At 38.5% G+C, this 24,052-nt stretch overlaps 2 protein-coding genes across 2 annotated transcripts in view; one reads left to right on the forward strand and one right to left on the reverse strand.

Moving 5' to 3' along the window:
* The first annotated feature begins 1,081 nt into the window (after positions 1-1,081).
* On the forward strand, positions 1,082-12,039 carry tmie (transmembrane inner ear). Its single transcript, XM_069158043.1, has 4 exons — positions 1,082-1,440; positions 5,878-5,995; positions 6,516-6,665; positions 11,516-12,039. Exons 1-4 carry the CDS (start codon positions 1,330-1,332, stop codon positions 11,812-11,814), a joined length of 678 nt encoding a protein of 225 aa, XP_069014144.1. The 5' UTR covers positions 1,082-1,329; the 3' UTR covers positions 11,815-12,039.
* Positions 12,040-13,916: 1,877 nt separating this feature from the next.
* pth1r (parathyroid hormone 1 receptor) overlaps positions 13,917-24,052 on the reverse strand; it is a 47,495-nt gene continuing 37,359 nt past the window's right edge. The window contains exons 7-13 of the mRNA XM_069157611.1: positions 21,762-21,915; positions 20,889-20,949; positions 19,042-19,108; positions 18,801-18,895; positions 17,287-17,428; positions 16,914-16,955; positions 13,917-16,813 (exon numbers count right to left, since the gene is read on the reverse strand). Coding sequence (XP_069013712.1) covers positions 16,451-16,813; positions 16,914-16,955; positions 17,287-17,428; positions 18,801-18,895; positions 19,042-19,108; positions 20,889-20,949; positions 21,762-21,915 — 924 coding nt within the window. The 3' untranslated portion in view covers positions 13,917-16,450. The remainder of the gene's footprint in view (positions 16,814-16,913; positions 16,956-17,286; positions 17,429-18,800; positions 18,896-19,041; positions 19,109-20,888; positions 20,950-21,761; positions 21,916-24,052) is intronic.

Consider the following 24,052-nt stretch of genomic DNA (forward strand, 5'->3'; position numbering starts at 1 on the left):
GACCCTAAAGACATCTTGACAATACATTCTGTCAGCAAAGGATATGATGATGATGATGATGATGATGATGATGATGATGATGATGATGATGATGATGATGTAAAACACAGAAAACCAGATATAGGAAAATTGAGCAGTAGAAAGTAACAAAGTACAAGCTGGTCTAATCAATATTTTATGTCAACAATTGATCAGTTGAGTATTTGTAATGCAAAAGGTGTTACTCAAAGTGATGAGCCAATAGATTCTTCCGAGCTCCACATGGGGCTTTGGTACCTTTTCTGTTTTCTACAGGTCTTTACAGTTACTTTAATCGGCCATAAAGTCAATTTATAAAGGTTTAAGTACAATTTTGTGGTATTGGTTCCTCACCTCAGTATTTACCGCGGGGCATGTCATACTTCTTTTTTTATCTGACAGCTGCCGTATTTCACAGTATTTTTCACAAAAACTTGTAACAAGCTCATAAGAAAGTAATGCTTTACTATAAGCACCATGCACCACCTGTAACATTAAAATACTGATTTATCAGACTGGATATTGTCTAAAAGTTGGGCTATCACTATTACTATTCACATTCAATCATATCTCAGTCGTGGTGCTCCCTCATTTTACCATGAATTATCACTTATGGAATTACTTTTTTTCATAGAGAATTTTCTCATCATTGAATATTGAGGATAAAATACATGGCAAAAAAAACCACAAACCTTGAAATAACATTATTTTCATTTATGCGTTGCAATGACATAGTGTAAATTGAAATTGGATTCAACAACAGCTTGGTTGTTAATGTTTTGCCTCACTGAAGGGATGAGTCTCAGAGGATTTTCACATCAGCCTTCTGAGACAATAAAGATGATGACTCACAAACCATTTGCTTTTACTGTCCTGTGCAGGCCACCCTCATCGTGGCCCGCACTGCCCATCCCCCTATTCCCAGTTAACTGCCTGTCCCCAGAAGGATGAGCTGGCTGTAAACCACACCAGGTCTGTTAATTAATTAATGTACCCGAACTGCAGGCTTGGCTCCGTCCACTGTAGTGGAGCAGTTTTCAGCTGGCTGCAGTGGTGACCGCCGGTGTCTTTGAGTTCCTGCAGTGTTGTGGTAGAAAGGCAACAGATAAGAGGAAGCAGAGAAGCAGACAGATGTGGATGGGAGAGAGCCTTCAACTCCATAGTCACTATTAATCACCCAGGGCCATTGTGGTCCTGTCCTGTAAACGGCGCCAGTGCAGGCAGGCAGGCAGGCAGGCAGGCAGACAGAGAGGAGCAGGCAGAGGCAGAGAGAGGGGGCAGGGTGGCTGCAGGGAGAAACAGGGGGAGAGAATGGTTGGGGATCAGCCTGTATGCCCACCTCAGCTCCTATTGCCGGGCTGGGGAACAGTGCTGCTGTCTCAGTGCCTTTCCTCCGTGTTCTCCCAGATCCCGGATCCTGAGGTAAGAGCTTGATCCATCACCGTGCTCTCCACAGGTTCCCCTCGGGAATATTCTAAAGGGTTTCTCTATGACGGGGAGCAGGTGTTTCGCTGTTTAAAATGTAGCCTACATGTATGTGATTTATGTCCTTTGTTTGGTCGCCACAGTTGTTGCTTGCCTTACTTGTTGTGAGTGAACCTCTGTTGAAACCTGATGCATTACCACAAGCTTACATGAACAGCCAAGCGACACATGTTTAAATGGGTGCTATTAGGAGGGTGAATATGACTAGACCTAATGTGATTAGCTGTTTTGGTGCTTTTGGAGGGAACAGAAAAGAGAGAGTCACCTTGAAGAGAATATGACTTCTATCGTACTCTTGATAGAAAAGTGCAGCAGAAATTCATCATGTTTTCTAATGAAAAATCCTCTGAAAATTGGCAGCTTACATCGGACACTATAAACATGATGGACATGAAATAAAACATTAAAATGAAAAGGAGTGCCTGTAAATTATACAGGCAAATTATAGAACTATAGAAACAAACCATGCATTTTGAATACTGATTGAGGCCAATATAATTTTTAAAAAAGGGGGAAAATAGGTCATGAATAGTGCCTTGAATTAAGTTCCTTTATACAGGCAACAGATAACAAATAGATTGGGTTTATTTTAGTATTCTATATAACCTTATTTTGCCTTGGGGAATCCACATCTACTGATATGCAGCCAGCACGCTTCTTGAAGAAGATCAGAGAAAGCACAAGAGACTTAGAAACATCCTCCCTCTGGCTATTTGTGCTTTCAGAGCTTTTGAAAAGTGAAAAGTTGAAGTTTGTGTTTGTATCAGATGATGTTTGATGAATGAATATAATGTTTACACTGTTTGTAGTGTCAGGCAGATCTATTATAGACTCATGCTCATGTGATCTTCAGTAAACAAAACAACAACAAAAATATACAAATTTGAAAACTTGGCATTGAATATCAGGAAACTGATTCAAAATGCAATACACATGGCACTCATTTGTATCCTGTTTACATGACATCAGACTTGTTAATTGTATCTTACTTTGCTATTTAATGTGGAACAACAACATTTATGCAAGTGCAATTTTTTTAATTTTTTTTTTAGTTGTTAATCCTTCATTAATTAAACTAATCTCCCTCGATTAATCCGGTGAAAATGTCTAACACAAGCAAAAATCGTATTAAAGAAAGAATCTTCAAACACGCCACTCTTTACGTATGTAAAAGACAAACTAACCAAACCCCCGACAAACAAAAATATGAGAGAAGAATATTGGGCATGCAATGATTAATATTAGGTAATTTGAGTTCAATATGTTTGAGTCATAAGTTTGTGTGCTCAGTTCCACCAAAAGAAAACTTGAGGTTTATATACACTAATCCTGCCACATGAAATGTCCCTCCAGAGGAAAGGACTTAGTGTTACATAATCATTCTTGAAGAAGTACTTGTTTTTATTGAAGAGCAGCGCTAAATATCAAAGCCGATATTTACCATTTTCTGATTTTCGGTATTTTTTTAAATTTATTTTTTAAATTTATTCAAAAGAGTGATTCAAAAATGCAGTGCTTTGGCTCTGGTGCAGCGTCTGTCTCAGTCTGTAGTCACCGCTCTGTGGTGTTGAGCAATGGTCCCGCCCACAGCTTTATCTGATTGGTTACACCTCATGAATAATAAGCAATCAACGCTGAGAACTCCTCTGCTACAGAAGAAGCTCGCTTCGCTTCACTTGACAGGCCAGAGAAGTTCTCAGCAATTCAGAGGACTGTGTTTCAAAGGGAAGACAGTAGACACAGAGGAAGTTAAAAACACCACAGTCATGTCATATTTACTTGTTCTTTTTTTTTTTTTTTTTTTTTTTTTTTTAGAAGAGTTTAACGACACGCGTGTTTCATTAAAGTTCGTCTCACAACCGTAGCGAATCGTTAATCCCATGTTTCCCCACCACCACTGTCCGGGAAGAGCAGCCCGGCCAACGGGACCTGCTGCCCCGCCAGAACTAAATAAGTTATCGTGTTATTTACTCAGTCCTTTTGCTCCCGCTTTCATTTCAGCGCAATCAAGTCGCGCTGATTTCTGTGCTGCTGCTCCTCTTTTCGCTCTCTGTGTATCACGAAGGCCGGTGTGTCGCTCACACAGACACAAGACACCGCAGAGGGGACAAGAAATAGCCCAAATTGCAATATACCTTCATAATAAGATTACGTGGTGGCAGCATTTATTCATTTAAAGTCACGTGAATTAAGTTTTGTGTTAGAATTTGTTATTCCAAATTTTGACATAAAGATTTTTTTAATTTTTACTACAAATGTATATCGGTTTTACATATCGGTTTATCGGTGTCCTTGATAACCAAAAACAACAGGTTATTCTGCTTCAGTGCTTCCTCAAAGGAGAAAAGACATATTCAGGAAGAGGGAAGATCATTTCTAAGATCATAGCAACGTTGTTGATATTTGGATCTCTCCACATGAAACTAAAGAAATGCTTAAATTTACTGTCTTAAAAATGTTTTCCATCCTTCACATTGGTGTTTTTGTTCTAAATGACTAAAAACTATTTTTTAATAATTAACTGAGTATTTTAGGTTAATTTTTTACCATTTCTACCAAAGCAAACATATTTGTATTCTCCTTTACTATGAGGAGACTCAGTCTTAAAGTTTATTATATCAACTTCTCTTCTTATTTTTAAATAATATTTTCCATTTCACTACAAACTGTTGTTTTCAGTAAAGGCAGCAAATGTAATAAATGTCCTTTTTCTGATCCATTGCTTGTTTGGTTTAAGGACTAAAGTATAGAGTTTCCAAACAGCATTGTATTATCAAATCGATATGCAGTAGACAGGGAGAAATCCTCTCGATGATTTTATCAGGGAACCAATGCTGTGCTGGCTTCAGCAGTATTGATCTAGGACATTGATCTAAAATAGAAACACTCACATAAATTCACAGTTTTCTTCCTTATTGTTCCCCCCAACTCCCGGTTCTCGAGAAAGGTATTTTGAAATGTGAAAGATGTTTTATTTTGGACACTATCGACAAAAGTTTGTACAGAACAGATTTTAAAACATAAGACATTTTACAGAAAGTGCAGGAAAAGTCCGGAAACCAGCCTGCTCCGGTTGCATGGTCGCAACATGGAGTAAGGAGACATTCAAGTGGAGACACAGACACAAACACCCACAGGTTACATGGATGTTTGTTTTCCTGGCAGCTGCTTAAGGAATTCTAAAGCGCTTTTCACCTCTGCCTCTTATTTTTGTACAGTTCCCCGCATGCCCCGAAGATAATTTCCCTGAAGTCAGCTCTGTATTTTTGACTTGCAGTACCTCCATATGTCAAAAACTGTATGTCAGTTCAAATGATGTCAAGGGATTGACCTTTACATTGTTCAAAATGAAAGATAAGGTTGTACAAGGACATTAGATGCACTACTGTGAGTAGACTGCACTGACAATAGATAGAAAGGACTTTTTTGGCCATGTGACACCCATGTGCTAACCAGACAGTCCTCCTCTTAAACACCTCCGTATGGCTCATCTGTGCACGCAACTTAATGAAGCTCATATTTACATTTATTGTGACCTTAATAGTCGTAGTGACTGTGAAGAAAGCAAAAGAGAACATTAAAAACAGCTATGGATGAAACACAGAACCGCTGTTGGTGTCGCCTGTAAAAAAACAAAGCCAGTGTTGACTTATTTTATAACTCATGGATGTATTAATCACTTACATGACGTATTTAACTTAGGTCATGTACAAAACATTTTTTAAACATACTTATTTGAACCCAAACCATGACCTTTTCCTTAACCTAATCGAATAGTGACAGTTTCACAACACTAACCATGTATTTAGTATTGTTACCATGACAACAAATGTCTAGCACACCTGTCACTGGCAGTCATATATGTTGTTTTGGCTAATGACATATTCTGTCATTTAGGTTTGTGGGTGTTGGTCCTATAGGGGTGCTTTAAATATGCATATGTCGCCTTGGAAGTCATCTGAAAAAGACCAGTCTGCCCCCCACTGTGATGTCACCCGTTGGTTTGTGAACCGCTATTTTGAAGCCTCTGGTCTGGCATTTGTTTTTGTTTTTTTAGAACCATGAGTGACCATATATGGAAGAGCTGGGGAGGATTGAAGGGTCAGTCTGACCGAGAACCAGAGAACACCATGCTTACTCACCTATACTGGAAACATGACAGCACTTCAAGCCTTACTGGCTTACATTGCCCAAAGAGTGATATATCATACAAAGAACTGAGCATAATTCTTAGGTGATGTGAAAGTCTTAGATCCATGAAGACCTTGTTCTCTCCTTCAGGTTTGTCTGTTATAAAAACCTGTTAGTTAAGTGTTTTTGGTGAGCAGATACTTAAAAGAAAATCAAAGTTTTCTCTCTTTTTGTCTCCCACAGCTTTTACCCACAGATCCCCCGAAGAAGCCCGACCCTGTCAATTCAGAGACTGTTGTTTTCTGGGGGCTGCGGTTATGGCAGGTCATTGGCATCTTTTCAGTATTTGTTTTGGCCGTTGGTGAGTATACAGCGTGACTGTCACTGCTCTTTCACCCTCACAAGCTATTCTTGCTATAGAAGGCAATCTGGGAAAGAAACCGCAGGCCAAGAGCTCTTCAATTGTATCCACAGTGTGATTATCCAGCACACTGTGATTAGTAGTAACAACCCTGATATTATATAAGACAGGGATCATTTCTGTGTTCCCTTCTTGGGTGAGTCATCTGTGTTTTAGCAGCAGCTGCAGCAGGAGGACAGAATTTCTCTCTTTGTTTCCCATTCCTATGGCTTTAATTTTGGCTTAGAAAAAAAAAAATCCAAAATGTTGGGTCAAAATGCAGATGTTGTTTCTAGATTAGAACCATCACCTGTACAGTGTGCACATCCGGTGGACCTGAGGCTCTTTCTGATTTGTTACAAAATTGATAAGAGAATCTTTGGCCTACGTCTTTGTTTATAAATGAGTGTTTTGAGTTAAATGCTAACATCAGCTTGCTAACGTGTTCTTCCTTCTGTTGTTGTTCCTTTCTCTTTTTTAGTTATTACTCTGTGTTGTATATTCAAATGCCGAATCCCGAGAACCAAAAAGGAAATCGAAGCACGCCACGCACAAAGACAGGCCGCCAAAAAATACGCCAACACATTGGAGACAGTGCCACCTCTGAACGAGCTGACTGAGATCCCAGGATGTAAGTAACCCTCCATCACCTCTCAAATATTAATAGGATTACATTACATTGGTAATAATAAGGGATTGGCATTTCAAGTCATTTAAAAAATTACCTATTCGTAAATCGCTCTGAACTATTCAGTCAAAATTTGACTATTCGCTTAGTTGGGAAAGACTTCTGAATGCTTGCTCCAGCTGCACAGTTTGACTGCACTTCATCTTCATTTGTGTTTTGAATAAGTTTCACTCTTAACTTTTCGACGACTGTAGTCGTCTTTGCAAGTTTCTGCTCTTCACACCGTCTCATCTAATCTCCTATAGCAACACATAGTTCTACCCGGTAGCAATGTGTTCTTCTTATTTTGTTTAATTGAGGCTGTCAGACAGCTTTCAGGCGCATTATTGCCACCTTCTGACAGGAGTCGCGTATTACAACCAGACGCTGCTAAAAACAGGGTAAATAAGGAAGACTAATTGTCGCAAAAACGAATAGATTTGATATATTATAACAAATATTTGAATATCATGTTCCATCCCTAATATTAATAGCAAACAGGATTTCTCACTCTAATGTTGACTGGAGATTTACTGGAATTGCTTCTGCTTGATTTCCTTGTTTTCTTTGGATACTCAAAGTTCAAATGGCCACTACCATTTGAAAGATTTGAAAATAGGAGATAAATATTGAAAAACTGAACTTTCCATACATTATTCCTGCAACATCAACGAGGTGCTCAGAGAACAGAGTGCCCCTTTAAACCAGTTTGTAATTGATTTACACAAAAGAAGCAGCGGAATTGACTTCTATGAGTTCCGCTCTGTCCGGGTGAAGATTTACAGTATGGATTTGGGTCTCTATCTACAGGCACGGAAGTGTATTTATTCCCAGAAATTATTATTATTATTTCTACTGTATAGATACTTCTTTTTTTTTTTCAATTCAATTGGGTTTTTGGAAAGCTCTTCACTGTTAATCTTTGTGATTAAGGCTGAGAGGACAGCTGCCTTTTTACATAACATGTTTTCCAGCTTTAATTTTTAAAATTTGTAAGGTCTCTTCTTTTCATCTCACAAAACTTGGCTGCACTTCGTTAAATTCTGTGCTCTCTTGTACTAAATTTCCTCTTCTCTTCTCCTCTCTTCCTTCCTCCTCTTCTTCTCTTCCTCTCTTCTTTCCTTCCAGCCACCCCAGATGCTTCTGCAGTACAGACCGTCTCTGGGCAGGTCCAACCTCAAAGTGCTAGCAACAACCATCTCTCAGTAGTTAGGGTCAGTGAGGAGCGCCCCAGCTCCCTCACTTTGCCAGAGACGGGATGATTTTCTTTTGTCCTTTTCTTCTGCTACTATCTTCCTTCAGAAACTCCTCTTGGCTCAATTTCTGCAAAAAAAAAAAAAAAACTGAGTGCGCACACTGGCAACCTCTCTAAAAGTCTCTTTCATGCCTTTGTCACACATGCATCATTCTGCCCCGCATTTAATCCATCTGGTCTTCTCTAAATGCATCTGCTGTTTTCCAAAATTTATAGTAGTTCTGCAGCAATAAATGTGTGCATAAAATTAAGCTTTCACTGTGGCTGCAAATAACATATTATGCACCATTTGGAAAGAGTAATTCTTCTGGGCAGCTTCACTTTTGTAGTTTATACTTTTGTATTTTGTGAGGTTTATCCTGTTTCTTACGTTCGAAATGTTTCATATTTTAGCTTCATGCATATTTGCATGAAATTTTAAAAGCAAATGAATTTCTGAGACAGAAAATTGCTATTACAAACTGTAATGCATGTAGCATGTGTAATGTTTGTGCACTGTGTTTGGTTCCCTTCCTGTCTGTTTGCTTTGAATAAAGCAAATCATTCATGCTGTCTGCTAGTGTAAATTAATGATTATTGATGTCAGCACAGGTCTCATCGATTTAAATGCTCTTGTGCGTATGTATCTTCTTTGTTGTGTTGACTTATGTGTATCGAAGCCATCATAGCTGCTGACCTGCGGCTTTTTCATGTTAAGAATAGTGACAAATATGGACTGACATCTGTCTTGCCCTCTTTCTCCCGATGATATATTATGCACAATTGTGCACAATCGAATTCATTGGTTATTGTGAGATTAATTAAGTAAGTAAAAGCGTTGAGCTGTCGATGAGTTCTTGTGAAAAAAATTATGAATCTGCATCCATATCTCCTCAGTCTCTAGTCTCATCACGGAAAGTTGATCTAATATGCGTTGGGGTAAATACTCTTCTGTGGACTATATAACTAATTAACCATGTGGCTGGGAGAGCGGCCGAAGGGGAGGCACACTGACTGCAGCCATTAGAAAATAGTAAGCATGAACACATATTTATTGGTTGCTCTCAACCATTAACTACAAACAAACCACACTGTGTTTGTTTCTGTATTTAACATAGAAAGAGGGCAACATAAATGTATAACAAACATACTGGCTTCTGCATTTCTCCAGTGATTATGTCCAGCGGAGGAATCGCACACAATTTTTTCTGAGATGAGGGCTTCATTATGCAAAGCAACCTTACACTTCGGAAATGTTCTCTCAATGTAATTGGTGAAAACAACACAAAATATGAATACACCAGTTGATTAAATGTTACGAATGAGGATCAAGAAATGCCCGTGTTCATGAATATGTTTTTCAATAGACTAAATAATTAAAATCAAATTTCCCATCTGTTTATGGACGTACAAAAACTGAAGTGCAATCAGCAGTTAAAAAAACGTTTTGTATAAAAGTAAAAAAAAAAAAAAGTCATATTGTGACAATTAATGGAGGAAGGGAGTTATAGTTTTTTTTAAGATGCAAATTTTTTTGTACGTCTGACATTCTCCATTAAGAGTTTCTCTGTGCCTCCATTTACCAAACTGTTAAAAGCCTGAGACAAACTAAAGGAGGAAGAAAGCACAGGTGCTTTTCCAGTTTCACAACCAATATGTTATCAGCTGTCGTCAAGGGAGATGGTGAACATGAAGTTTTTTTTCTCTATCTATTATCCCTTTGTCTCAATTTCCATCAAAAGCTCTCACACAGAGAACAAAATACAGGAAAAGACAGAGTTGTGAAACAGTTCTTGCAAATTGCCTCCTTCACTTATCCTCACCAGACCTGCTGCCTCTGCAGAGTGCATAATTTAAAGTGACTGAAACTACATCACCGAACACTTTCATCTTTTGTTGTAATGAATCATTTCTCAAACATCTATGCAACAAGGTTTGTGGTTTGGGGTTGACAACATCCTGACTGATCAGTGGAGGTTTTGTGATTTGGATTTGGTCTGGTCACAAGCCCAGTTCTGTTTATCATGAGCAAAATACCAACTGCAAAAGCAGCAATTGCTTTTGATGTCAGGGAGGCCGTTTCTGGCTTTGCTCACATCGCCAAAGTGGGATGAAACTGTAATTTTTTTTTTTTAATGTCACAATCCATTTGTACTGGCTGAACGTTTGACATTTGATGGTGTGAAGGTCACAGCCTTTTATTAACCTTTAACAACCCCACTACCGGAGACAGCATGTAAACAACTGGACACTGGCAAAAATGACCCTGAAAGTTTGATCAAAACTGAAATGATGTCTGAGGCTGAGACATGTTTGGGTTTTAAATTCTGACTGCTTTAAGATCCTCATTCAGCCATCGCCAACCCAGACTTCGACCTGTTGCATTGATGCATCAGCTCTCCAAGTTTTGTCCAAATCAGATGAGTTATTTAAAGGAAGAAGATTAAAAAGAAGCCAGACGAAGGAGCTTTAGAGTGTAGGAGAAATACATGAGGATACGAGCAGAAACACAAAGAAATCTATTCACAAACATTTGGATGGGTACTTGGATTCTTTTAAGTCAGATGGATTCACTCAACAGAACAAAACATGGTACCAGAACAATTTCAGGGTTACTTTGACCCCCTCTGGCTACTTTTGACATTTGGCTTTTGTTGGCTTTTTGGCCTTTGTGTATCTAGAGTCTCAGCAGTGTTTGTAGAGCATCAGGAAAAATGTCTGCTTTTCTACTGAAAAAGAAAAAGAATCATTTGAGCAGTTTTCCAAGTAAAATCACACTCAAGTTTCATGTGGTCAGCAGTAATTTGTCAACTCTTGTCTGACGTTGTTATAGCTATTTGGTCGTCTATTAGTCCCTGTTAGTTTAGTGTAGTTTTATTGATGGGTCTTTCATTTTGCAAAGCCGTCTGTCAAATGTTAAACCGTTAAAAAACTGCTGTGGGCTCAATGTTCTCCTGTCAGGAGGAATTTTAGGCAACGGTCTGATGTTTCCGTTTCTTTCTGGGAGTTAGATGAGACAAGTGAAACCACTGTTATATCCAAGAGTGTTATTGATCCCCGTCACCCTGTTCATGATAAGATAGATGGATGGATGGATGGCTGGACGGATGGACGGACGGATGAACGGACGGACAAGAAATATTCAAGCTTATAGAAAATGTGTAAATTTACATTTAGTTGTATTCACTACTTAAATGTGTTGTCCCTCGTCCTCAGTTTAGTGACTTTAATGACATATTCATCTTTACTGCTTCTGTTGTACATCCTCAAAATGTCACCTCCTGAATAATAATGAGAAAATCTTTGTTGTTTCGTCAACAAACACAAAGACCACTGTCAACTCAAGTTTTGTTCTCCATTTCTCACAAAGAAAGCTCTTCAAACATTCCCATTAAAAGAATAAATAGACCATGTTTATTAGAACAGATAGAAACAGATGTGCCTTCATTACATGCAGCCTACTTAGCCTGGCGTTCTGTTAAATTTTCCCTTCCAATTACCATCAGAGGCATGACCCTGATGCTACCTGATTCTGTAGTGAAGCCTTTAACCTTTTTTTTTTTCATGTTTTTTCCCGCAGCTGCAAAAGCAGAAGAAAGCCAGGAGGTAACGACGGTCTCTGGGAAGGTGGACGCTGATAAAGGAGAGAAGAAGACCAAGGAGGGCAAGAAAGAAGGCAAGAGTGCCAAAGAGGGGAAGGGGGATGAAAAGGAGGCATCAACAAAGAAGAAGGGTGAAAAGGGTGAGAAGAGTGAAAAAGGTGAAAAGGGAGCCAACAAGAAAGAAGCTGGTGAAGGAAAAGGGAAGAAAGCGGGAGAGAAGGGAGAAAAAGGAGGCAAAGGAGGGGCGAAAGGGGGCGCCAAGAAAGCTCAAAAGTGAACTCTGCTTTCCTGTGATCACTGAAAAAGACTCACTTCAAATGAATTTTATTGACACTGAGCCAATAACAGTTGATATAGACACTTTACACGCAGAGCCTGAAACCCGGAGAGCAAGCACTGAGGCGACGGCAGTGAGAAGAAACTCCCTTTTAACAGGAGGAATCCTTCAGCAGAAAACTGCAGCTCATACACAAAAGATTATTGCATGTTTCTCACTGCGGATGTTTTGGGCACTTTTTTTCTAAAATGAAATTTATATGATTTATTTCAAATAAACAAAATGCTTATGTGTAAATGCATTTTTGTGGCCTTTGTGTCATTCAGAATCATACTCATGCAAGAATATCAAGAGTATAGAAGAATTACAGATTTATTGTCTTATTCACAATTCACTGATGAACATTAGAGACCAGAAAACATACTTCCTATATTATCCGAAGCTTACATTGATACCTACAACATGCCTACGTCACAATGGAGTCATGAGATGGTGAGCCAACACTGCCCACGCATTGTATCGAAAGCATGAAAACTAATGCTGACTCCACTGAGAACATTTGAGCACAAGATAAATAAATGACAATGAAACACACTTTATACTTCCATGAGAGGTATTTAAAACAATGAAATACAACATTAGCTCTATTATTATTGGCCTTGTTATACACTTAATTCCAAAACACAATCATATTACATGATACAATCAGAACAAAATACTGTGTTGGAGGGTATTAAAGTGCTCAAAAGAATTTTCCAGGTCTTTTTCAATGGAAAGATTTTCATACTCAGATACTGCCAGATCTTTAATGGAAAAACGGTCTGGAATTATACAACAGTAAAACACATCCTCACATCTAAATGACAGAATAGGTCATTTGACTGTTGGAGAATACCAGCGACAAGTGAACTGGTCCTTTGCCGTCATGGTAACATTACTAAACTGTTTGGTGAGGTTTATAAAAAGATCTTTGTTTGGGTTAAAATAATATTTGATGTGTAGGTTGCATTACATATCTGGTGCACAGTAAATATAGGATTTAAGTTTTAAAAAAGTGAATGTTGTTTTTACATGTGGCACCAACAGTGGTCTCCAGGGTGACCATCACCACTGACATAAAATCTACGACAACTCGAGGTCACAATAAACGTAAATATGGGTCGTCTTAACACCCTTCAACGAGCAACCAATGTTGTCATTTTCGGTATGAGGAGGTACTGCAACAGTGCAATAACATATTCATCAATAGTTTACAGATTCAGCTAAATTCAGAGTAAAGAAAAATGCAGTCAATACCGACTGAAAGACTCAACTAAATGAGAAAAATGAGGTCTTTAAGAGTAGTAAGTTACTGTATCATAAAGTGACAGGGGGTTTCACTCAACCTCAGTTACTGCTTTAGTCAGACCACTCAACGTATAGTCACAATCATGGCCAATCCCCATGGAAATGCTCGAGCTGACTGTCAAAAAACAGATTGAAGTTATCAAGGATAACGTGAATGCATGGCTCACGTGTATTTTTTAAATAGTTTATAGACAACAATTTAGCTCTTTTGCACAAGGGAATAAGCTAAATCAGAATTTATTTAAAAGCTAAATCTTTACTGGTTTTAACTTTTAATGGGATTGTTGACAAGAAAAATGGTAAAAAAAAAAAAAAAAAAAATATCAGACCATTCTTGAACATTTGCTCAGTGGGAAAACTGTTTGTGAAGTAGCCTAATCTGAAGTAAAATATGGTTTCGTATTACTCTTTTAGATATAGTAAATAGCTGCAGGCTAGATTTGCAGGTTGCACAAACTGGAAGAGACCAGGCTTTAAGTTTTAAAACAGAATACTTAATGGGTTTAGCAATGAGTGCTGCTAAACTGGGAATCGGTGAATTGGGAGCGTAATTCAGTAAGTAAGTGTAAGTGTGAAGAGACCAAAGAGCACAGCAAGAGGGACAGGAGGCCAGTGGCTGTGCCAGCTGATGGCTTGGAGTTGCTATAGCAACAATAGGACTCGGCCAAGCAACTCCCAAACAACCACAAGGCTTTTGTTATGTAAGGCGAAAGATAGAAATATAGAAAAACGAATATATATATATATATATATATATATATATATATATATATATATATATGGTTTTGATAACCTTGATAATATCCTTGGAAAAATAATGTTATTTACTTTTAGCTATACCATGTCAAAAATCTGCACGGCAAGTCTCGCGAGAGCTGTCGGGGATCAGGGTTCAGCGGTCGCATGGTAAAGCGCTGAACTTGGCCAATGCAGCCAGCTGACCAGCTCGCGTGCTCGGTGAGTGGAGCAGACCTCCACAGCGGAGAAGGTTTCTGGTACGTCAGCGTGAACGACTGCGAACTCCGACGAAGACGGAGAGACGGACAACATTGCCTGCAGAGACATTTTGCCCAGAGGACCGCCGGTTTTTCAGAGCGTTTCCTCATGACGGTTTTAGCACCTGGGTCAAAGCCACGCTGTCCCTCCACACACGTGACATGAATGCCGGACATAAAAACACACCATGGACGTATTATCTGAGGTCAAGCCGAGGACAGAGAGTGGCTCGAAAATAAAGAGGGACGTCCAGATACAACAGACTAATGTGTCTTGGGCCACTGGTATTGTAGTTTGTTATTATTGTTTTTTTTTAAAAGTCTGTGCTCCTTACTGTCATTATAGGAGCTATTAAACTAGCTTTTCATGAACACTGAATATGTACAAATTTGGTCACGTCTTAGTTGAAATGTTTGCCAGGTAAACTAACATCACTTATATTAAAAAAAAAAAAAAATCAAAGTTGAGGATGTAAACACAACAACACTTTAAAAAAAACAAAAAAACATTAATGGCCTCGATCTATTTTTGCTTGGATACTGTGTGTTATGAAATGTTCTTCTCAGTGCTGCTTACCTGAAAGTGAGATTCAAAAAAAAATCTGGGTGAGGTTGATTTCACTGCAACTTCAAGACAATTTAGTCTCTGTAAACAAGGTGGTGGATGATAATACAAGAAAATTCCTGCGCTGTAACCTTCTCTCTGGCAGCACATCATGCCGTTTCTCTTTGGTATAATAGATAGTGTAACCTCCTCTGCCAATCATACAGGTGAAGTTGCGGTAAAATACAACTTGTAGAGTTTAAGATATCTTGTGGAATGATTCATTAAATGCTACTATGAATGCCCTCTGACCTGTACATATATTCACCAGTTCCGTTTTGGACTATATACAAAATCAAAATATTGCCAACATTCCATAAACAAACATAAAACAATACATTAAAACAGCTTTATAACATAGACATGAACACTTTTAGCTCACAATTATAACGTATTTCTGATCTTTGTAAACATTGTGACTTGTATATACATCAAAAAGCAGCACAACACCGGACCATCCTTTTAAAATTACTGCATGTTTTTCATTTCTGGGTTTTCCTTCATATCCACCACAACCGAATTCCAAAGAAATTTGAGATTTTCTTGGATTCCTCATTTAATTAGCATTCCACTGGAATATATGACTGCTTCCTGCACCCTGTGTTTTTAAATGGGGATCTCATCTTTTTGAAAACTTTGAGAACATTTGATACCTTTTTTTTTTTTTTCATGAAGTTGAGTTCCTTAAAGTTCAACTTGCACTATATCCCAAAGAGAAAGGCAGCCTTTAAAGAAATATTCCTACTTTGGTATTTGCACTTTGGTTGTGTGTGTGTGTGTGTGTGTGTGTGTGTGTGTGTGTGTGTGTGTGTGTGTGTGTGTGTGTGTGTGTGTGTGTGTGATAGGATTCTTTCTGAAGAGAAATCGAATATGATACATTCATTTCAACCATTCAAAATCTGTTGTCATTTGAGAGACGAATAGCGTGTTGTTCTAAACAGCAGAAACTGTACAACATTTTGACAAAAAAAAAATTAAAAAAAATACCAGCCTTATTTTACAAGCATCCTCCAGAGAGAAATGCAGATTATGCTAAAACACCACTTTTAAAGTATAAAAAAATAGGTGTGCAACAACAGAGGACTTCAATTACCTGAGTAACTTCCCTTTTATACTGAAGTGGATTTAAATCAATGCTGAACAAATGAGATGCCAGAAAACATGAAAAGATGACTCAGAATAGTAGCATTGATAATCTGTTAAACCAAGTCTACAGTTAATTTGATAAAATTGCCCCCATTTGTGCCACTAAATGCACTCAAAACCCACCTGGCTTTGCATCGGTGATTAAGGCTGTTCTCGGCATCTCCTGTAACCACCAAACCCCAGTTTGATTTATGCACAAAAGATGACCACAAGAGTGTTGCTCCCAAAGCAAACAGAAGACAAGATAACATAAGTTATGGCAGTGGAAAAGAAAAAAAAACGGCAGTCTACTCTCAGCCTTTTGCACATTCACTGTGGCAGGTGGTTGGCGAAAGAGTTGAGGGTTATTTTCCACGACGATGGGGGTGCACAGTCCCTCAAATAAGCTCACAAAAGTGATACACCCTTTTTGCCTTGAGCCTTATCTGTCCGCAATCTTCTGGCTCAATTCACAGGAGAAAAAACTGTGAGTGTTGACGCGTGCAGCAATCCCCTTTAGACCATCCTGAGACTGTTTCATGATTTGTTTTTCCCACCCTGGAGGTCACATGACTGTCTCCCTCTCCTCTTCGACCACAGGTGAGGGTTTCTGGTCCTCGCATGGCCGTGTGTGAGCAGAATGCTCCTCTTCGGGGATGTGGAGTTCCTGTCCTGATGAAGGTATAGAGTTCTCAGAGACAGAGCCATTCTTCACATACCCGGGAAGGTTCCTGTGTCCGTTCACAGGCACCGGTCCCAGCCTTGTGGTGAGGTGGAGCGCCAGCGGTCCTCTGGCAGTGACATTTGTAACACTGGTGTGTGATACCATTGGTCCATAGCTGTATGTGTTACTGCCGCTTCTTGCTTTTCTTTTGAAGTCCAGGGCCAGAGTTCTCCTGCTCCAGGACTTTTTAATCTCAGCTTGCACCTTTAGAAGAGAAGAGCTTGTTTAGACATGCAGTATAAGAGCTTTAATACTTTGCAAGAGTTACAAATGTGTACAAAGCAACATGTTTTTGAGTTCTTACCTCTCCATTACAAAAGCAGTATATAATGGCAACTAAGAATCCCTGGAAAACAGAAAATAATGATTTTACTTGCATTAATAATGAACCAGCAAGCTTTAGCACTTAATAGGACATTTAAGCTGTATTACTTGATAGTATGAACAATAGTTTCAATCGTCAGCTACCATTATCATTCTATTGATCAGGATCTAACCAAAAGTCAGCAACTGAACAACACGTAACTATTAGACGATCTTATTGTTTTTTTGGTGACGGAAGTTAACCCTGAGGACACGTAGAATCGTTTGTTCAGTTTGAAAGGACACATTAATATTTATGTGGAAGCCCAAGAGCTAAATTTACATCACTGCGATTTCTAGCCCGGCAGCTTTACCTGGAAGGAGTTGAACAGCATCTCGTAGTGCATCTGGATCAACCACGGAACTCCAGACACCTCTGTGTACGGCATGGCATTGAATATGATGTAGTGGACACCAAACAGTGGCATCAGCACCAGCGTAGACTTCAACAGTTTTCTGTAACGGTAACAAAACAGGAACATTTTATCATCTTAAAAGAATCTTAACAGTCAAATAACCAAACCCTTTGCACATTATAGAAGTAAATGATCTAATTTTCTAAAGGTAAACGATTGTGAATTTATTCATTCTATTTATTCTATTGATTAACTTTTTTTCTTTAGTTTTAATAATTTGTTAATCAAAAGACAGTTGAGCTGTTTCACTGACGTTTTGAGTTATTTATCAAGCAAAAATGCTAAATATTTTCTCTGAAAGCTCCCTAAAAGTAACATCCTTTAGTTTTGAACTGTTTGTCAGATTAAACAATGCAATTTGAAGCCCACTTTGGAAATTGTGATTGGTCTTGTTGACCATCTTCCGACACTTTATAGACTAAAGAAACTATTACATGATAAAATATCTGACTGGATAATTGCTGATCTGAATAATAACTGGGTATAGGTTATGATTTTTAAATCTTCAAATAGTCTTTAAAGAAATAAAAAATATAATAGTTTATGCACAATTGTATTATTTCCCTTGTCAGTACTGACAGCTGGTAATAATATGTTGCTACCGCCAGAAGGTGGCAGTAATGGACCTAAAAGCTGTTTCCAACCGCCATGAAACAACAAAAGAAAAACACATTACGACCAGGCTGTGGTAAAACGTGTGTGGCATTGCGAGATAAGCATGAACGATACAAACAGGAGAAACATGAAAAGACTGCTAAAGCTGTCAAAAAGTTGTCTAATGAACTTCATCTAAAAAAAATATACAAAAATGAGGTGCACTGTCAGGTAAAGCTTGTATATAATGAGTCTACCAAAGCTAATGCACAGTCATTTGACAGTAAAGCACTGAGCAGATGGTCCATCGACAGATTAACAATCAATAGCTGGCTTGGTCACCAGATAAGAGTACGTTTGATGTTAGATGTGCAGAGCAAACAATGGCCTAAACAACGCTTCAATCAGCTTTGTCAATGGTGAGGGTTTTCCAAGTTTGAGGGCATTTTTTGAGCGTGAATTTACGATGTGACTCTCTTTTTGTGTCTGTATGTACATGCAGCACCGAAGAGGGGCTTTGAATAATAGTCAATTAGTTCCCAGTGAATATCAAATAATATTTGTGCTTGAAAAGCTCACCCCAAATGATAACACTGGTTATATAAAATTTGTCCATGCAAAAAAAAAAAATATTTCTTGTATATATATATATATATATATATTTGCATGCTGAATCCTAATAACTGTATGACCCACAGTTGTTTTGTTCCAGCGTTGCCCAGTGTAAAGAGAAGCAACCTTTCATTCAGTCATGACTGTACAGGGACGTTACGATGTAAACAAATTTCACATTAAATTTGCATGTTAGTACTCAGTACCTGTACTGTTGTCTTGTGTCACACCTTCCAGCATTAGTTTCTCGTAGTTTAGTTGCCAGGACTCGGATGATGTTCAGAAATAACATGAAATTAACCTGAAGAGAAAATAGAAACATAATGATATTATTAAGTGTAATTGCAAACACAATAGGATGTCTTATCCACATGCTATGAGGCGACAGGTGCAGTGAACTACTATAATTTCTTACACGGCAGGGGAGAAGTGCAAGCATGTACTCACCACGACGGCCGCCAGGATAGGCACTTGATAAATCCATTTTAAATTGCCTGCACTTAAGTCCCAACACCTGCAGCAAATAAACAACCACAAAACCGGCATCAGCAAGAGCTAAATATGCACAGATCAAGCTGGTAGATGTGATTATCCAGAATTCCTCTGGTGCACTCTGGCGTCTTTAATGATCTCTACTATCATTTCTCAATGTGATCGGACTTAAATAGAGATTTAGATAAGGCACTGGCTCCACCTTCCCTTCCCTGCTAAATTTATGTAACACTTGTAGAGTCAAGTATTGTACGAAAGCACTCAGAAACAAAGTAGTATTTATGTCATATTTTTGGCCTTAATTCCGTTTTAAGTGATTAATTATCCATAGGTTACCCATGAAGCCCCTTTCATGTTCTATGGCTTTTACATTACAGTTTTTTTTGTGTTTACACCAAGACATGCAAATAACGATGTCTGTCCCTTTTTTGTTGTTGTTGGAATCAGATCAGTTCAGTTGGCCTCAGCTATCATGAATTATTTAAGTTTTTGTGGAAAGAACAGTTCATAGATCTGGAGTCTAGGGCTGGCACAGTATTTAAAAATGTTTGAATAGGCATTAGAATAGATAAAGCAAATCGTTTATGCGACTATTCTCTTGTCTTGTTTTGATGCTCCGGTACAAACAGAAGAAACATTAAGAGACTGCTTTAGCCATCAAAAAGGTCTGTGTGAAGCTTCTTCAAAAACATACGTGAAAATCAACTGGAATATCATAAGTCTACCACAGCTATGCATAGTCATGTGAGGGCGACGCACCGAGCAGACGATCAATAGACAGATCAACAATCAATGGCTGGCTTTGTCACCAGATGGAGTAAGTTTAATTATAGATGTGCAGAACAAAGGGCGGCCCTCATCTAAAAGATGATGGCGAAAGATATGCTTCCATAAGCTTTGTCAAAGTTGATGGTTTTAAAGTTTGATGGCATTTGTTGAGTTTCTGATGCAAGTCTTTGAATAATAGTCGATTTGCTCCCAGCAAATATTGAATAATATTTTGATGAAAAGCCCATCTCTCTTGTAAACTCAAGTCATTGATTCTGCTTGATTTAGGTCAATTCTGACCTGTTCGGCATCCTTTGTAGAGAGATTTGACTTGAATTATTTTTGCTCAGCTCTACCAATTACTGCTGAAGACACATGTTTGAGCTGTTGGTTGTTATCATGCTTGAGTTGTTTTTCTGCCCAAAACCAAGAAGGGAGACAAATATCCTGCTGCCCTCCTGCTGACTGAGAAGTATGGGGTTTAGTTTTACGCTTCAGCTGCTGGATACCAGCTTAGCTGTAAGCTCTCTGTTCCAGAGTCTTCAGTGTTCGAGCAGGACCAAGGTGGAGACAGCAGATAACCATAGTTACAGGGGACTGAGGTCCCAACAAGTTGGTTTAGGGCAGTTTTCTCCCTGCAAGGTCGCCCATCCAGAAGTGGAGTGTGAATTAACTTTTGTCAGCTTTCGACCCTGTCCTCAAATTTAGCAACACTTTAGCATTGATTTGTAAATTGTGGACAGTAATTGGGATTTTTTTTTTTAGATTCAATTCCTTCATTTTACCATTTAGGCCTTTATTAGTGAAAGCGAGGTGAAATGCTGCTGTTTATATGCCCTTATGTGGGCCATAATATGTTGATATGGCCTCATATGGGGCGTATAAACAGACACACGTGATCAGTAAAACAAAATTGCTGAGGTGATGTTCTTCATCATTAACCATTTGCTTTAAACAACTCATGACTTCCGTTTTTCTGTATTAAAGTTGAGATTTAGAGAATAACGTGTATACTATTTATGCACATAACTTACTCAGTGTCTGCAAATGTGGCTCTCACAGTTGCCCAAATGGTCACAAACACAGCTGGTACTCCTGCAAAATAGTACAAATTAGTTTTGCTAATTTGATAAAATAGCTATCGGTGTGTGAAATTTATCCTAAATCTGTGATTTTCGGAGGAGAACCAGGAAAGCACAGCATCCACATTGTATGCGCTGTGCTTATGTAATGTATACGCACAGTGTGTACAATGCAGGAACTGTAAAGCCCGCTGTCACGCAGTGTTCTTACAGAAATGAGTCATTCTCTGTTATCCTCTTTTAGTTTATGATGCAGTATCATCAAGGGATTTGACAGCCTCCCACTGTTTTAACCAAAGTTTTTATGTCTCGACAACAATGATATCTGTAGCTGGATCCAGTATCTTTTTCGGTTGTCCATCTGGCTGTCCGTTCTCATGAATGCGAAATCCCAAGAACTTCTTGATTGAGTTTCTTAAAATTTGGCACAAATGTTCACTTGGTCTTCTTGGATGTCCACCTTGAAACTGTGGCGATTGTATAGATCTCCTGTCCTGACAATGTAACTGAAACATCCACATTTTCGAATTTGTAACTTCTTTGCAGCAACAACCATATTTGAAGCAGTCCCACTGCTATCAGTTATCAGTTAATCAGCTATTTGCCGAGCATGTGAACTCAAATGAGGATTCCTTTAAAGTCTTTACTACATGTATTATATATGACATAAAGGCAAATAACCGCGAGGCGTTGAACTACTTTGCATATCAATTAGACGATAAAAAATTAAACAGCTTGCATAAGAATAATTTACACGGTATTAAGTCTGCTGATTATATTGTAATCACATGCACGGAAGTACAATGTGAATAAATCAGAACTCACCCCATCCAATCAGAGTAAATCCCCAGAGATACTTTCTGTCCGAGAAGAAGGTCATGAAGATGAGACTGTGGAGGTAGAGACCCTCCACAAGGATCCAGTAGTAATTGGTTGCCAGGAAGTACATGAACAAGGTCACAACCACCTTACAGCTAATCTATTAAAAAAACAAAAAACAAACAAACAAAAAAAAACCAGTAGATGAGGATAGCAGATTTAATCAATAAAAAGATTTGATCCCATTGACAAAAAAATCATACTTTTAAAATTATTCTCATAATTGTAATGTAAATCCATGGGAGATATTGCACTTTGATTTCAGCTACATGATATATTACAATCAAGAGAGATACTTTTGATACATTTCCACTCTTGTCATAATCTTCATTGATTTTGATTTACAGTGTGTGCACCTGATGAGTATACGTGGAGCCAACCAAAACTCAAGAGTCAAAAACAAAACACACCCTGTAAAACACCATAACATTTACACTGCAGTCACACATCATTAAACAGCTGCTAGTGAACAACAAGGTTTGAAGTATACTGCTGATCTCCACTGGAATATTCCACTCTAGACTGCTGACTATGTTCAATGATATAAAATTTAAATACAGTTTAGTCCATTAAATCAGATAGCTGATTCATAATGATGCTACTACACCAAAAGCAGGAATGTGGACCACTGCAGTTTTTTCACGTCTGCGCTCGTTTCCTGTGTGCCATAGAACTGAATTTAAAATGACCAGTATTGGTTTAAAAAGCACCGAATGGTTTTGGGCCAAAATACATTTCTCGCCTGCTGCTACATTATGAACCATTCACACCTCTCGGGTTGTCTGAGACTGGTTTGCTTACTGTCTCCTTGGGTCAAAACTAAGCACGGAGGGAAACATTCACTTTTAATTCACCATATATCTGAAGAAAACTGGAGGACTGCTGCCCCTCCTAGCTTCTTTAACCAAGGCCAGTACACTGAAGCTGCATTATAATTTGTTGTCTCGTGTGTATGTTTTCATGTATTTTAGTTTATCCCCTATTCAATTTTACTCTTATAAGACCTTATTCACGTCTCTTGCCTCATGTTGAATTAATATCTGGTCTGAATGCCTTTTTTTATATTGTGTGCATTTGATTGCCTTTTTATTGAAAGGTGCGAAACAGCATGCCTTACATTTCTCAAAGTCGGTGATTTTAAGTGATTGCTTTAAATTACTGTTACGCCACAGAACGCTGATTGAGGTTAACTTCGCAAAACCCCAGAAATCATTCAACCTCACCATCTTTAGCAACGCCACTGGTCGCTCAGCCACTTTGGTCCGCACTGAAATTTCTCGCAACTATTTAACCCTCAAATGCATGGGTCAATTTTTAAACAAATAGCATTGTTAAAACAGATTGAAATCATATTTGTAACCTTTTTGAAAGGTTAAAGGTAGGGTCAGGTAGGTCAGGATTTTTATATCCAAATAGTCATTAAAATATACAAAATATAATTTTTTTTATTAGTATATGCGACTATCGCTCTTCCTTATTTCCTCTGTTTTTACCGCCACCCTCTGACAGGAGTAAGGGATTACAACCTGGTTGGCACTTAAATGCAGGTAATGCACCTAAAAGCTGTCTGCCAGGTGCCATTAAACAACATAAGGAGAAGAAGAACATGTTATCAGGTTTCGGAGTTGGCCAGGTAAAACTGTACGACGCTGTGAGATTAGATGCCTTGGTGCGAGCAGGAGAAACATGCAAAGAATACTACAGCTGTCAAAAGTTATCTGCAGGTAAAGCTAGCAGATCATCAGGGCGGTGGTGAATAGTTGAATAATTCAGAGTGATTTTTGAACAATACTTTTGCTTGAAATGCCCATCCCTAGTTAAAGGAACGGTGTGTTGGATTTAATTGGTTGTATTTATTTGATATTTATACCGTCTTAGCAAAGTAATCACTGATCACAGTCACGTGATTATTGCAATGTGGTTGTTGCTCACAGCGCGCGCTGATCCACTGTTTTGTGGTTGAGCGAGGATGGACAGATGAGGCATCTCCAGGACTTTTTTCAGCTGAAGTAGTTCTGTTTCCAGATAAACTAAAGACTTTTAGAGCAAGTTGTGGCACCTCTTTCCTTTTTTCCAGCTGTGACCACAGCAGCTGAGTGGCAAAGTTTTCCAGGAGAGTGATCTTGAGAGATCTTCTTGTTTCCCAAGTTGGAAATTTGGCCAGGAAAACTACTTGTATGTTTATAGTTGCAGGGTTGAGATAGTTGAACTATGAGATTCTCTCATCACTCATAAAG

This window comes from Embiotoca jacksoni, unplaced genomic scaffold (genome assembly GCF_022577435.1).
Source record: "Embiotoca jacksoni isolate LCO1_2020_lvr unplaced genomic scaffold, fEmbJac1.0.p SCAF_22, whole genome shotgun sequence".
Taxonomy (NCBI): domain Eukaryota; kingdom Metazoa; phylum Chordata; class Actinopteri; family Embiotocidae; genus Embiotoca; species Embiotoca jacksoni.

Excerpts from the sequence above, each read along its gene's own strand:
- tmie (XM_069158043.1), top strand. The coding sequence starts at position 1,330 with ATGGTTGGGGATCAGCCTGTATGCCCACCTCAGCTCCTATTGCCGGGC. Across the intron at positions 1,441-5,877 it reads CCCAGATCCCGGATCCTGAG|CTTTTACCCACAGATCCCCC; the intron begins GTAAGAGCTTGA and ends TGTCTCCCACAG. Across the intron at positions 6,666-11,515 it reads GCTGACTGAGATCCCAGGAT|CTGCAAAAGCAGAAGAAAGC; the intron begins GTAAGTAACCCT and ends TTTTTCCCGCAG.